The sequence below is a fragment of the Culex pipiens genome, chromosome 3 (assembly GCF_016801865.2).
Source record: "Culex pipiens pallens isolate TS chromosome 3, TS_CPP_V2, whole genome shotgun sequence".
In the NCBI taxonomy this organism is placed as follows: Eukaryota; Metazoa; Arthropoda; class Insecta; order Diptera; family Culicidae; genus Culex; species Culex pipiens.
In genome coordinates this window covers 735,829-749,615 of record NC_068939.1, presented here as the reverse complement: position 1 = coordinate 749,615, position 13,787 = coordinate 735,829, and the positions used below count along the sequence as shown (strand labels likewise).

At 39.7% G+C, this 13,787-nt stretch overlaps 4 protein-coding genes across 7 annotated transcripts in view; 2 read left to right on the top strand and 2 right to left on the bottom strand.

Moving 5' to 3' along the window:
• Positions 1-113: 113 nt before the first annotated feature.
• On the bottom strand, positions 114-2,834 carry LOC120427620 (protein KRI1 homolog). Its single transcript, XM_039592500.2, has 4 exons — positions 2,658-2,834; positions 2,501-2,586; positions 882-2,440; positions 114-823 (listed from the first exon to the last, which is right to left on the bottom strand). The coding sequence occupies exons 1-4, from the start codon at positions 2,779-2,781 to the stop codon at positions 199-201; spliced, it is 2,394 nt and encodes a 797-aa protein (XP_039448434.1). The 5' UTR covers positions 2,782-2,834; the 3' UTR covers positions 114-198.
• Positions 2,835-6,422: 3,588 nt separating this feature from the next.
• Positions 6,423-7,135, top strand: LOC120427612 (autophagy protein 12-like). Its single transcript, XM_039592493.2, has 3 exons — positions 6,423-6,626; positions 6,690-6,826; positions 6,888-7,135. The coding sequence occupies exons 1-3, from the start codon at positions 6,521-6,523 to the stop codon at positions 7,008-7,010; spliced, it is 366 nt and encodes a 121-aa protein (XP_039448427.1). The 5' UTR covers positions 6,423-6,520; the 3' UTR covers positions 7,011-7,135.
• Positions 7,136-7,164: 29 nt separating this feature from the next.
• Positions 7,165-8,011, bottom strand: LOC120427611 (NADH dehydrogenase [ubiquinone] 1 beta subcomplex subunit 5, mitochondrial). The gene is made up of 2 exons (XM_039592492.2): positions 7,856-8,011; positions 7,165-7,699 (listed from the first exon to the last, which is right to left on the bottom strand). The coding sequence occupies exons 1-2, from the start codon at positions 7,950-7,952 to the stop codon at positions 7,230-7,232; spliced, it is 567 nt and encodes a 188-aa protein (XP_039448426.1). The 5' UTR covers positions 7,953-8,011; the 3' UTR covers positions 7,165-7,229.
• A 122-nt stretch (positions 8,012-8,133) lies between these two features.
• Positions 8,134-13,787, top strand: part of LOC120427609 (rho GTPase-activating protein 68F) — a 34,174-nt gene continuing 28,520 nt past the window's right edge. Inside the window, exons 1-2 of one of the 4 annotated variants that reach the window (XM_039592489.2) lie at positions 8,134-8,273; positions 8,787-9,218. In XM_039592489.2, coding sequence (XP_039448423.1) covers positions 9,167-9,218 — 52 coding nt within the window. In that variant the 5' untranslated portion in view covers positions 8,134-8,273; positions 8,787-9,166. Of the gene's footprint in view, positions 8,468-8,786; positions 9,219-13,787 lie in introns of all 4 variants that reach the window. The other 3 variants (XM_039592487.2, XM_039592488.2, XM_039592490.2) reach the window with 3 other exon arrangements.

The window sequence follows — 13,787 nt, the reverse complement described above, 5'->3', positions numbered from 1 at the left end:
TTTTGCAAGATCTGTCAGTCGGACAATCTACAGTGGTTGCTTTGTTCAATGGTCGATGACAGGCAGACTATGATGACAGGCGCGCATTGTCCTTTTTCTGAAGGTAAACAAAATATTTTTTTTGAGAAATTTTATTGTTTTATCCTTATTTACATGGCTTTTGAATCGACAAACGACACAATTTTACAAACTCAAAGCTTACTTTTTCCAACCATTCTTCTTGAACTTTTGATTTCGATTACCAAAATTCTTCTTCTGTTTCTCGTGACCCCCATTCTGACGTGACTCTGTCGACTCCTGATTATTTTTGCCACCATATTTAATCTTATTGTGGAACTTCCTAGGATTAATTCCGAACGCCCTCAGCCGACTATCGCTCACGTTGGCCGCCGGTCCTTCCGGTGTCCTGTGCTTATTGTGCTTATCGAATCTCTTCTTTTTCTTCGGCTGAGAAAGTGAATCGTCACCGCTTTGAAGCTTCCGTTTCTGGCCACCTTCAGCAGCGTGATCGGCTGCTTCCGTTGGCGCACCATCATCGACCTCCAGCTGGTCATTGATTTTGCTCTTGTTTTTCTTTTTGGATTTTTTCGCAGGAGGGTCCTGTTTCTCTTCTTCATCATTTTCTGTGCTGACAACTTTCTTATCAACCGGCTCCTCTTCAACGACTTGCTCATCTTCGTCTTTTGGCTTATCATCAACCGCTTTCTTCTTTTTCTTCTTCTTCTTTTTGTCCTTGGCTTGGTTGGTCTCATCCGTCTCGGCTGGTTTTTCATCCTCCACAAATTTGGTCACCTTATTCTGTTTGACCTCTTCGTCCTCCTCACTGAAATAAGCATTTTATTTCAATTAAGTATAAAATACAAACATTTTCATAAACATACCTGTCGTCCTGATCCTTGTACAAACTCGGCAAAATCTTCTTCTTCAAAGACTCATTCTGAGCCTTCCTCTTGTAGACCTCGATTTCACCCAGCTCGGTGTACTTCGGTCGTATCTGAACGGTCTTCTTTACGCTTGCCCAGCGGTTCAGCTCGCGCGTGTTTGCCATCAAGATTTCCTCAACCGACAGCCCGAAATCATTTGGAACCGTTTCGACGTACTTGAAGCGGCACGGAGTGTCCCCGATAATGTCCTCGTAATCCAGTTTGTAGTACTCGTCGATGTATTGGCCGTACGTCTTTTCATCCTCGGGATCAAATAGAGGCTTATCCTTTCGCAGAACTTCGGCAAATTTAGACATCTTTTTGCCCTTCTTTTTCTTTCTGCTGCTGGTAGCTTCGAGCAACTCTTCCTGCATCTCCTTTTTGTGATCTTTTGTGCCTTGACTTTCCTCGTAATCCGCATCCATCACAAAGTCATCGTCCTCGCAGTGTGGCCCATCGTCGAACTCGTCAGCGATTGCTCCCTTTTCGCGATCGTAATTTTCGATGCCCAACTCTTCGTCAAGATCGGGAAATTCCGGCTTCTGGTCACCTTCATCAACGCCGTAGTACTCGTCGTCAAACATCCGTTGCATCCTGCGATCATGCTCGTCCGGATCAAAGTCGGACTCCAGATCCTCCTCCTTGATGGCCATATTGTCCGTGGCGGCGATCTCCTTCAGTTTCTGAATCCGTTCTTTGATTTCCTGAAGCTTGATCGCCTTCAGTTCTTCAAGTTCTCGCTTTTGTTGCTCTTTTTCGCGTTGCTTTCGTTCCTTGAGAGCCTGCCGTTGTTCTTTGCGTTTGTTGCGCTCGATACGAACCGATTCCTCGACGTTACGTGGGTATCGTTTGACAAATTCTGAGTCGGGTTCCTCAAACCGGAAGTTGTACCGTCTCTCGTATTCTTCCTGCTTTTCCAGTTCTTCCTCGTCTTCCGAAGTTGCCACGATATCTTCGTAAGTTGGAATGTCCCCTGAATTGTCGACGAACCGTTTATTCAAGATATAATCCTTTAGAAACGCATCCTCCTTGGACAGATGTTTGCTGCTCCAAAAATCCTTCAGCGGTTCCAGCGGTTTCACCTCTTCCGAAGGAGGCTCCTTGCTCTTTTTGTCCGCGAGCCACAGCAAATAATCGGCCTGTTCGCGCTCGGTTTCGTCCTTGCTCTTGCTCCGTTCCTTCAGCAGGCCACCCTTGGCATCTTGCTCGTCCTCGTCGTCGTCCGTATCGATCTTGCTCAGCGCTTGCTTAATTTCATCTTTAAGCTCTTCCTGCTGTTGCACCAGCGACGGCGATTCGGCCCTCGGCCTCGCCAGCTCTTCTTCGTCCTCGAATATGCCACCCTTTTCCAGCATCACCTTCCGCTCGTAATCCTTCAGGGTCATCGGTTTCTCCTTTTTCTTGCGCTTTTCCAGCGCAACCTCCTCGACCGGTTTGACATGCTCGAAGAACGCCGGCTTTTCCTTGTACTTGGCCGGATCACGTCGCTTCAGATATGCCAACGTTCGGAAGAATTCCTGTTGGATAAGAACTAAATTTAATGATAATTCTTGATAAAGGCAAAATCACAAACCTACCTTGTCAAATTCCGCATCCACAACCTCCTCGTCGGTCGTTTCATCCTCGCTGGACGACGATTCATCTTCCTGTTCTAGATTTTTCACTGCAACAAAATCACACAAAAAAAACCTCAATAAATATCCACGTAGTCCCACATCCAAAAACTCGACTCACACTGCCCAAGAACCTCCTTCCGGCGAAACTCGTCGTAGTGCTTGGCGTAGCTCTTGTTCGTCTGGAATCCAATCTGTTCCTCCTCTTCCTGGTCAGACTCGTGAAACAACGGAATTTTCCCCATCGTTTTGCCGGATTATTAAACTTCGACGAACCGACCGCATGCAGGCACGTGAAACCAAAATACGCACCGCACTATTTTTGTAAACAAGGCATTCCTTCGAGGTTCACTGACGTTTTGGCTGCGTCCTTTGCAGGGGGCTAGCACACCCTTATCAAAAATCATGCATAATTCGACGGTAACATTTCAAAAGGCATCATGTACATTTTGACACTTTCTGGGTTATTGCATATTCTGAAAGTACTCCTAATAAGCTACCTCTCCACCAAAAATGGGCAAAAGTTACTTCAGTAAAGTCTGTTTAATCATGATTTTTAATAAAGTAACATAAACAAAATCTCTGCCATCAGCAGTCCCTGTTTATATAGCCCTGTCAACCTGTCAAACAAAAGACTACATAAACCTCGTGACGAAAAAAAGCATCATGAACAAAGCGCCATGTACATTTGGCGAAGAAAAAAGAAACATAACAAAGCGCCCCCTCAATGACAGCAGGGTGATATAGACGTTGGTGATTTCAAAAGGAGTTATGTTTGTTTTACACAAATAAAATTACGGAAATGATGTTTTATTGAATTTGGATGATCAAGTATCAATAAAAGCAACGTTTTTCATCGTTTGTTATTATTAGAACATCTTATTTTGCTTTTATATTAAAATGGGAATTGAAAATGGATGCTCAACATTCAAATGCGTTTTTCTCAAAACGCATGGTTTGTACATGATGAACAGATGTACATCACTGAACAAAAAGCATCGAGAAACGTGTGTAAAAATTCAAACCAAGATACGTTGAAAAGAGCTAGGGTGTGCATCATCCGCCTAGATAGCGCCACTTCAAAAATCATGATGACCTACAGTAGCAGAACGTTGGACCATCCATTCACTGCACAAAACATTCCGAACGAACGACATCAGACCAATGTCTGACTGTCCTTCATCGTAGGGGTACGATTTTACGCGCGAAAGAAAATAACAAAATCAGCTGTGAAGGTAAACAAAACGAAATCAGAGTTAACATGTGGAAAGGTACTATTTTAAGCTATCGTTCAAAAAAATATTTTTTAAACAAGTTTTCTGCTATGTTTTTGTTAATGTTAATGCATTTTTGCATTATTTGCAGTCAATTGAAATTGTACTGAAATGAATTTAGTTTATAAACGAGGAAAATATTATTTTTCGGATGAAATTATTGAGCCATTCTACATTGTTAAGTCAAGTAATCTCAGCTGCGATGGTGGCGCCGCCAAGCGTATCCTTTACACCCTAATTTCTTTGATGCAAGATTGTATGCAACACATTTTGTGAGTGCTGCAGTGTTTACACACAAGTTCGAGCCTAGATGTACATCTGTTCTCTGTGTTTTTATCATCTTTGAAATTTTTGCCATTGTTCATTTTGGCCAATTTAGCCTTTTGGGTCATTTTAGTAATTTTGATCTATTTCTGGAGTTTTTTTTTTAAAAAGGTCCAATAAACCACATTTTCAGTTTAGTCAGGAATCAGCCTTTAGTCAGGAGTATTTAAAAACACCCAAAAAGCAAAAACTGAAAATTTGGTTTATTGGATCTTTTTTAAAAATAACTCCAGATTTCGTCATTTTCGTCATATTGATGATTAAATGAAAAAAATATAAAAAAATAAAAAATATAAAATTTTGATATTTTTATTTTTTGAATTTTGGGCATTTGCGTATTTTTTTTGTCATTTGGTATTGTGGATTTAGCTCGTAGCTGGATTTTCTGGCATCTTCTCACGGTCATTGGAAACGGTCGTGGATAGACCTAGGGGTTCCCAGTTGGAGTGAAAAATTCAATTTATAGAAAAATTATGGATTAAAATTTTGCTTTTTTATCACTTCTCCGACATCAGGGAAAATTGTTTGAGCATGCTCGCAATTTTTTTATTCGGTCGGAAAAATATTATTTTTCTTGAAAAAACTTTCATTTTTAATCACATGATCACCCCTAATTCTGGCTCGATGACGCCATCATGCGACCGCGTGCTCCGTTTGTTTGTCAACAAAGCTGCAGCTGGATGGTGAGACGAAGTGAGGGGGGAAGAGATTTTGACATTTTTATGCCCGCATCTGGCCCGCCGCCTATTTCGTCGGTCACTGAGTCGCCGGTCGTTTCCAGTGACCGAGTCCAGCTAGGAACTGATCGTACAATAATTTTCGTTATTTCGACGCCAACATTTCAAAAAGCATCATGTACAAACCATGCGTTTTGAGAAAAACGCATTTGAATGTTGAGCATCCATTTTCAATTCCCATTTTAATATAAAAGCAAAATAAGATGTTCTAATGGTTATAAACGATGAAAAACGTTGCTTTTATTGATACTTGATCATCCAAATTCAATAAAACACTATTTCCGTAATTTTATATGAGAAAAACAAACATAACTTCTTTTGAAATCACCAACGTCTATATCACCCTGCTGTCATTGAGGGGGACGCTTTGTTATGATTCGTTTTTCTTCGCCGAATGTACATGGCGCTTTGTTCATGTTGCTTTTTTTTCGTCACGAGGTTCATGTAGTCTTTTGTTTGACAGTTTGACAGGGCTATATAAACAGGGACTGCTGATGGCAGAGATTTTGTTTATGTTACTTTATTTAAAATCATTATTAAACAGACTTTACTGAAGTAACTTTTGCTCATTTTTGGTGGAGAGGTAGCTTATTAGGAGTACTTTCAGAATATGCAATAACCCAGAAAGTGTCAAAATGTACATGATGCCTTTTGAAATGTTACCGTCGATTTTATTGAATTTGTGTAATTTTTGATAATTGTGTAATTTTTGTGTTTTTGTATTTTTGCAATTATTTGCAATTTTTATTTTTTTTTGAAAAAAATAACCTGCAGTCCAGACTTGATTATCCGAAGGCCTCGAAAAAGTTCAACTTCCGATAATCGAATCTTTGGATACATAACCGAATCAAGAAAAAAATGTCTTATTTTTTATTGTCAAGCTTCAGTATGACTCGAGGTATGACCCCAAAACTACTCTAAAGTGATTCAAATCCAAGATTGCGGTCAAAATAGTAATGAGGAAATATTGAAAAATTCATTTCGTAATTTTTAAAGCAATCAACTATTTAATTTTAACTGAAATTGGGTCGCATTGTTTGAATATGATGTGAAAAGTAAGAAACAAAAAAAATTTTCTTCGTGATTCGATTATCCGAAGTCCCACAAATCGTAAATTTTGAAAACTCTTCGATTCAAGAACACTCACACAGTTTCATTGTACCTTTTCAAAAGAAAAAAAAAACAAAACTCTAGATAGGGGAAATTCTCGTATGTTTGGCATGTTAAGCACTCGCTCCTAACTCCATCCAGTTTACTGATTTTCACTATTTAAACAACTAATTTTGCAAAACTTTTGATAGAAACTGGCTTGCTCACTTCTCATTGAGCTATTTATTACTCGATTTCAGTTGAAAACGCTTTTAATTACATTTTATTGAATGTCAAAGTTCTGACCTACCAACATTAGAGGCACGCTGGAATTAGATGCTGTTCCCCTATCGGTCATTTCAAACTAATCTCTCAGATTTCAAAACGTTTAACGCCCTATCTGACACTGTAGGACCTTTTCACATGTTACGTTCTCTAATTGATTTGTCACGCGATTGGATTGAAATAATTTATAAACAAAACTTTGCCCGACTGAAGTTGCTTCGCTCTTGAGTTTTAAAAACCAGGATTTGTTTTAAAACATCAAAAATCACCACACGATGGCTGATCCGGCACCGGAGACCACCGACAAAGAGCTGGCCACAAACGTGGAAAATCTCTCCCTCGGGCAGGAACCAAAGGTGGAAAAGCAGGAGGTCAAAAAGAGTAAGATATTTTTTTGTTTTATGGTGGAACTTTTCTTAAATAATGATTCACTTGAAATTTTAGTTGACATTATTCTACACGCCACCGGAAGTGCCCCCATTCTCAAGCAGAAAAAGTGGGCGGTCGATCAGGAGAAACCAATCAGCGCAATCATCAAATTCATCCACAAATATCTCAAGCTGGAACCGGGCGAGAAATTGGTGAGTCATCCGAAAATGATCGTTTTGAAAAAAATAAAAATGATTTTCTATTCTCTTTCAGTTTTTATACATCAACCAAACGTTCGCCCCCTCGCCGGACCAGATCATCAAGAATCTGTACGAGTGTTACGGTGCCAACGGGAAGCTGGTCCTGCACTATGCAAAAAGTCAGGCCTGGGGCTAAGTTGAGGAAGCTTTTCGCTCGCTACAATCTCTCACTTTCCAGAAAATATCATTCTAAGTCATTCTGTAATTATACTAATAAAAAAATAGCTTTTGCCTGCACGCAATCATGTGCAACAACAGGTGGACACTTCTTCAAAACGTGAAATTATAAATTTGTATCTTATTAGTGAATTTAATAATCGAATTTACAAACATCTACGACGCATTGCCCACCAAATTAATCACCGCGAATCGACTCCAGGTGCTCGGCGGCTTCCTTGGCCACCCGATGGTACTTGCCGATGGCCGGGCGGTAGTAGTACGACTGGTAATCGTTCCTCTCGGCCATTTTGTCGCGGATCTTCTGCTCCAGCGCCAGCATCTGTGCCTTTTCATTCTCCTCGTACAAGTGGTGCAGCATCTTTTCGTAATCTTCCTGAGGATTGTTCAGCATGTACCTGGCGATGAAGCGCGTGATCGGATTCTTGTGGTACTCCCAGTGCTTCGGTTCGTAGTCGGCCGGAACCTCCGTCAGCTGAGCCGGGCCGATAAACACGTTGGCGTAGAAGATGATGCCGACGACCGGAATCAGGCCGACCATGATGTAGTAATGGAACATGTCCTTAAACTTGTGCCACTGGAATCGCGACGGCGTGATGGTGAACATCTTCGGCCCGTGGCCGGACATCGAGCGAGCCTGCACCAGTGCTGAAACGCAAGAGAAGGTTTGTTTATTATTGTTCCGCCGACAGCGAGTTGCATAACAACTTTTGAGAACCCTCGCAATTAGTGGTCATATCCTACCAAATTACCCGCTGGAAATGGAGCAACAGCAATAATTGATTGTAGAACATTCAAACTTACCATTTTTGCTTGCTTGCAGCAGCACCGGATTCTTCAGCAGGCCGCTAAATTGGGCAGAAACCTGAGCGGAACGTGCGAGCGAGCTCCAAATCGCCATTTTTCGTCCTTCTGATCCCACTCGATGACAGCTGCTTCTGTCAAAATGAAACGTACACGCTAAACACGGGTTGGCCTCCTTTTGCATTGATTTACCCAACTTTGATAGCAGTGGCCGATCGATCAAAGTGCCCCAATCAAATGTTCGCCCCTCTTGTCAAACTTGTTTATCTTCTTCGTTCCGCGCAGTCAGTCCAGGACCAGAAGCAAAAGTTTTAATTGCGTTGCTGCCGTCGTGATATCGACGTCGTCGTTCCTCTGGCCAGCACCAGATCCAGGTTCCGCGCGCGCCCTTCCGTAGATTCCGGATTGCAATCGGCAGGTGATTATTACGCGTAACACAAACCGAGCAGTGATTTTGGTAAAAGTGGTTCCGGATGTCGTGAAAATGGGCTTGAAATTCCTGTTTAAATTGGCCATTTGCACCGTGGATTAGGGGGGAAAAGTGATTGTGGCCAGGTGCGGGAAAGGTGTGATCAGGGTTCAACCCGTCAAATGTTTGACCGACCGTGTTGTGTGAGTTCTGATTGAAAGGCGTTTTTTTACTTTTCTATATTTATTTATTATTCACGACCTTCAACGCCTTCTTGAAAAGAACGAAAACTGAGAATGTATTTATCCATATAATCCGCTTTTAGTGCCTGGTGGCCACGGTTCAGCTGGTTCTCATAGTGGTAGTGAAATAATTAGCTTCATTAGTACACATTATAATTGGAGGAAGAAAAAATAGTTCAAGAAGCAAATGAACTTGTAATGTGTACTAACAGCAAGATTTTTCATCGTTTTTAACTAATGAAATTGTTAATTCTATGCAATTCCTCCAATTCGTAAATAGTTTCAATAGTGAAGGTGGAGAAAAAAAAATCTCAAGGGCGTAGTGCCTCGCAATTCAGCTCGCTGATGACGAAAGCGAAAGTGTGCGTTTTCTTTGCTGCTGCCGCTGCTCAGGAAGTGGGAAAATGAAAAGTAAAGCCCCAATAGCAGCTCATTTGCATATCTGATAACAGCAGAAACGAGGCAGAAGAAATTAAAAATAAATAAGCAAATACGTGAAACAACAAATGAGTGATAACAACGTGGCACGACGAGTTCAGTGAACAAGAAAAGCAAAAAAAAAAAATAATTTGGTGATCATCTTGTGTGGCACCACACATTTGTGCAAATAATATCACAAACGATCGTCGATAGCACGAGAGAGCCACAATCCAACCCCAAATGGAGACGTTTGAGCAGAAAAACAACGTTAATCTACCAGTAAAGTTTCCAGGTGAGTGTCACTTTAAAACAGTTTCTTTGTCCGAGGCAGCCCAAGCGGGAAGAGCGAAACAATATTGTCTGTGATGTGGCGGGCGGAGGCCAAGATATTACCATATTCGTGGGCCATCGTCATCGTCGGTGGCGGCATTGTCGGGTTACAATGAAGTTACTCACCGAGAAAGGACTATGTGTGTGTGTACTTGAGCCGCGGCAAAACATGCCAAAGTTAGTGGCGTACAATCAGCTTTATTGTATCTATGAGTAGTTATTTACAATATTTTTAAAAACATATTTACAATCTGCCTTTCTATCTCTAACGTGAATAATAAATAACACATTTTGAACTTAATATATAGTCTCATAGATAACAACATTTCACTGGACATGAACTTTGAAAAATATGAGCAACGGCCCAAAAATTGCTTTTAAAATTTGAAAATAATGACCAGATATGATCCAGTTGTCATTTAAATTATTCTCTAATTTTTCGAAGTCCTTGGAGAAATTTCACTTTGGATAATGTTGGTTAATTAATTTATTTCTGGCAGCTTCAACCTTCTTTGTTATTCGCTTCCCTAATACTTCGGATAATAGAATAACAAAACACTAACTTTAAATTGTCCTTATTTGGGACGTACAGCACAAGTTTGGGGTCTCATTTGTGCTCTACAACGCAAATTAGGACAATTTAAAAACTCTAACTAAACTAATTTGGGAAATCGCATTCCAATATGGCTGTGATGAAATATTGAAAAAAAAAAAGTGCACAAATTGAAAATACACGTCTTAACGTAAACGTTAAGAAGGAAGGCACTACATTTATTGAGGCCACAAATTCAGGTTTATTACAATTTTTTGAGCCATTTGATTTCCAATTTAAGTGAAATAATCATTGAATTTATTTGTATAATTTTGTTTATACAGATGAAGAATTTAATTCTTGAATGCGCCCTAAGATATTATTTATATTACTCCAAATTTCTTTTGTGTTCTTAGCATTTGCACATTTGTTAATATAGCAGTTTTTGTTCAATTATGCAAAAAACAAGCTGCTCAATATTTCAAATCATTAAAGATAGTTGTTTACTGTCTTCCCTACTTCCTTTACTTACTTGTAAAGGGTGCCAAAATAGTCCATTAGCCATTCTGATTTTTGCCCGGTACAATAAAAAATTTCTGAGAACAAAAGTGCAAAAGTGCGGGGAACCCACGCGACTTTTAAAAATTAAAAAAATATTCCGTTATATTTTTGGAATGTTTGGAAAAGAGTTTGGGGAATTTCATCGGGCCAATGATAATGGATGAATGCGTAAATGGTAAATTTACAAACTAACACTTTTTTCTGGTATATAAGATGTACTCATTCCAAGATGTAATATTAACATGATTTTCATTACTGTGTACAATTATTGTTATGTAAAGTTTAAGATTCTTGAATGTTGACAATTTTTTTAGAAGCAAACATTTTTTACTTTTGACCCATTAAACTATAGAAGTGTTGCAAATCTCACATTAAATTTTCATCTATTTCTATCTTTTGATTAATTTATGACTGTGCAAAGAAGACGCATAACTGGCGGTGCGACGAGAAAAACGCACATAATTGAAAAAAAACGTGCTGCTCTGTGACTTAAACTAGACTAGTTTCCTCCAACCAAGAAAGGGGTAATTAACCCATTGTTGTTCCTCTCAATTTTGAGTCGTTTTTTCCCTGCCTGTCTCCGCAAGGTGGGGGCAGATTGAAAAAAATTTGGAACCTCGTTTCACTGTATAGTTAGGCCGCGCCAATGGTGTACCTCCCAAAGCGGTGATGGTTGAAGCGCGCTCCGGAATCGTAATGAGTGATCTTTCCTCTTGTTTGGCGGGTTAACTTTCGCGATGTTCCGGCTGCTGTCCACTTTATTTTTGAGGGGAGTGCGATGATCGCACAGCAGATTTGAAACGTGGCCAATACGTTGCATATCTCTGTGTCTGTGCTTCATGGCCACCAGCAAACCTGTTGTCGGTTTCAAGATTCCTGTTTCTGCGGCACGCGTGTCGTTCGTATGGGGGCGATCAACCAACCGCCGCCTGAACAAGATTCCACTCGAGGACGTCGTCGTCGTCACATGGTATCGACTCAACAAGTGAATTGCTTGGGTAGTGCTGTTACTAACTCTGGCTGTTCACCCTGTATCAGGCTGCCTAGACAGGCCTATTCCAGTTGGTCACAACGCAACGGTGAAGAAAGCGGAAAGGAAGTCTGGTGTCTAGGGTGCGACGTCGAGTCTTCAAAAGACATGCAAATGCGCAACCAACTTCAGCAGAGTGACAGTCTGCAAGACGAGCTTCAACGCTGCTCCACGAAAGGGTTATGATTTTGCGGAGCTTTCCCTGCCTAAGTCTCGTATACCTTTTTCGACGAATTAAGGCAGAGCGGCATCGTGCCAGTTGATGGATAACCGCAGTGACAGGTGCTAAAACGGGTTTCGGGCCGGGAAGGTGGTGAACCCAAGATAATGAAATCCGGCAGCGCTAAATTCGTATCGCAACTCTGACCTCTCGATTTAGTGTTTGACATCAGAGTGGGAGGAGAAAGGCTCCAACAAGGATGTAGCAATTCTTTTACACATGTCGCATCCACCTTCCACAGTCGAGAACCCTTCGGCACGGTAGGGATAACTGAAAAAAGGAGAACACGTGTCGCTCGCATATCGGAGACAATAAAGGTGTTCATTTATCACCCACATTCACATGAATCCCTTTGAGGTGTTGTTATTGTTCAAACAGTCAGTGACTGTAAAAGCAAATGTGGTACTTTTGTAAATTTACTGCACTCTGTGAGGTTTGCTACACCTCCACACAATGTGTACATCGGAGTCGATTCTCTGGGGAGCAGAGTTGTTTTATTTGGAAGTAGGGTGTGACTTACATGGGACTCTGTTATGAGGTAAGAGGGAATGTTTTGTAATTGATTACTACTGGATTGAATTATCCGTAATTGAGAATTATGACTTTGAGATTTTTTATATATTCTGAGTATAATTTGAAATATTGAACCTGAATTAAAATTTGAAATAGCATAAATAAATAAATATACCGTAAACCGGGGTGACTTTGATAGGATTTCAATTTGTTTTTGGAATATTTTCCAAAAGTTAAGGTTTTTTCTCAAGATTATTATTTTTAAAACATGTACTGGGGTAGGTCACACAAAGTACATGCACTATTTAAAAAAAAATGTTTCAATAGTGTTCAGAAAAATAGCTACGTTAAAAATTCTTAGTTTGAATTCCGGGGTTCAAATTCATTGAAAAAATCATGACACTTTGAGAAGTTCAAAATATTGACTTTCATCAACATTTTCTTAACTTTAGTTAACTAACTTTTTAAACTTTTCAAAATTTTATAAAAAGTTCTTCTTGAGGTACTTTGAACGCTTCTCTACCACGGTCAGTATTAGTCTAAACCATTCCGTACGCATTTTAATTTTACTCTTAATTTTGCTGAAAAATCGCAAACCTATCAAAGTCACCCCGGCTATCAAAGTCACCCCGTTTTACGGTACTAGAAACAACAAATTTTAGAAAATGAATTCAAAATACACTTTTTCTACATTTTTTTTTTCAGAATTTTAAATTTAAAATTACTGCTGTGCTTGAATTTCGGACACTGATAAAGGCTGATTCGAAATCCTGACACGTTTGCTTCAAATTAAAGTCGCTCGTTTTATAAACCCTTTTGTCCGATTAAACTTAAGCGTTTATAGACTTTATCGATTAAATCACAATGTTCACAGAATATTTTCTTCAAATAAAACATCAGCATTAGTTCAATTCTTGCAGAAATAAACGCAATTTAAAACAATTTTTCCAGCATCCTAGATTTAAGTTTGGATGCCATTCAATTACTCGAATGTTTAGGTTCGAGTAGAAATCTTGACAAAGAGACCACCAAGACCTATGGTTTCCATCTTTGTTTTGCATCTTCTCGTTTTCAGTTTTATCAAATAATTTATAAAAGTCCAATGTGAAATAACTTATAAAATCACACGATTCATAGAAAAACCCTTTTTATCGAAACTTTGAAAAAGAGCGAAAGAGCCGTTCAAAAGAGCGGTTCTTTTTGATGAGCGAACGAAAATGAGCGGCTCCTAAAAAGAGCGGTTTTGCCCACCTCTAAATAAAATGCATTTTTTCAATATTTCGTCACCGCCATTTTGGCCGCCATCTTGGATTTGAAGATTTTAATTCACTTTAGCGTAGTTTAAGGGTCATACTAAAGCTCGACCATCAAAAATTAGACAACGAAAAAAAAAATCGTGATTCCATTATCCGAAGTTTCGAAGATCCGAAGGGATATTTTTCCGAGGCCTTCGAATAATCGAGTCTGGACCGGAATAAAATAATTCAGAATCAAAAAATTCTGTTCTGTTTTCCCGTGCACACGCGAACATGTTTTGCTATTTTCGCAAGTTTTTTCTGGCATTTTGAAGAAACTATTGAAACAATCAGATTAGTTTAGGTCTTGTTAATTTTGCATAACATTTATATGACCTAATACAAAAAGTGGGACTCTAACTGTTTTCTATTCAGAGTTA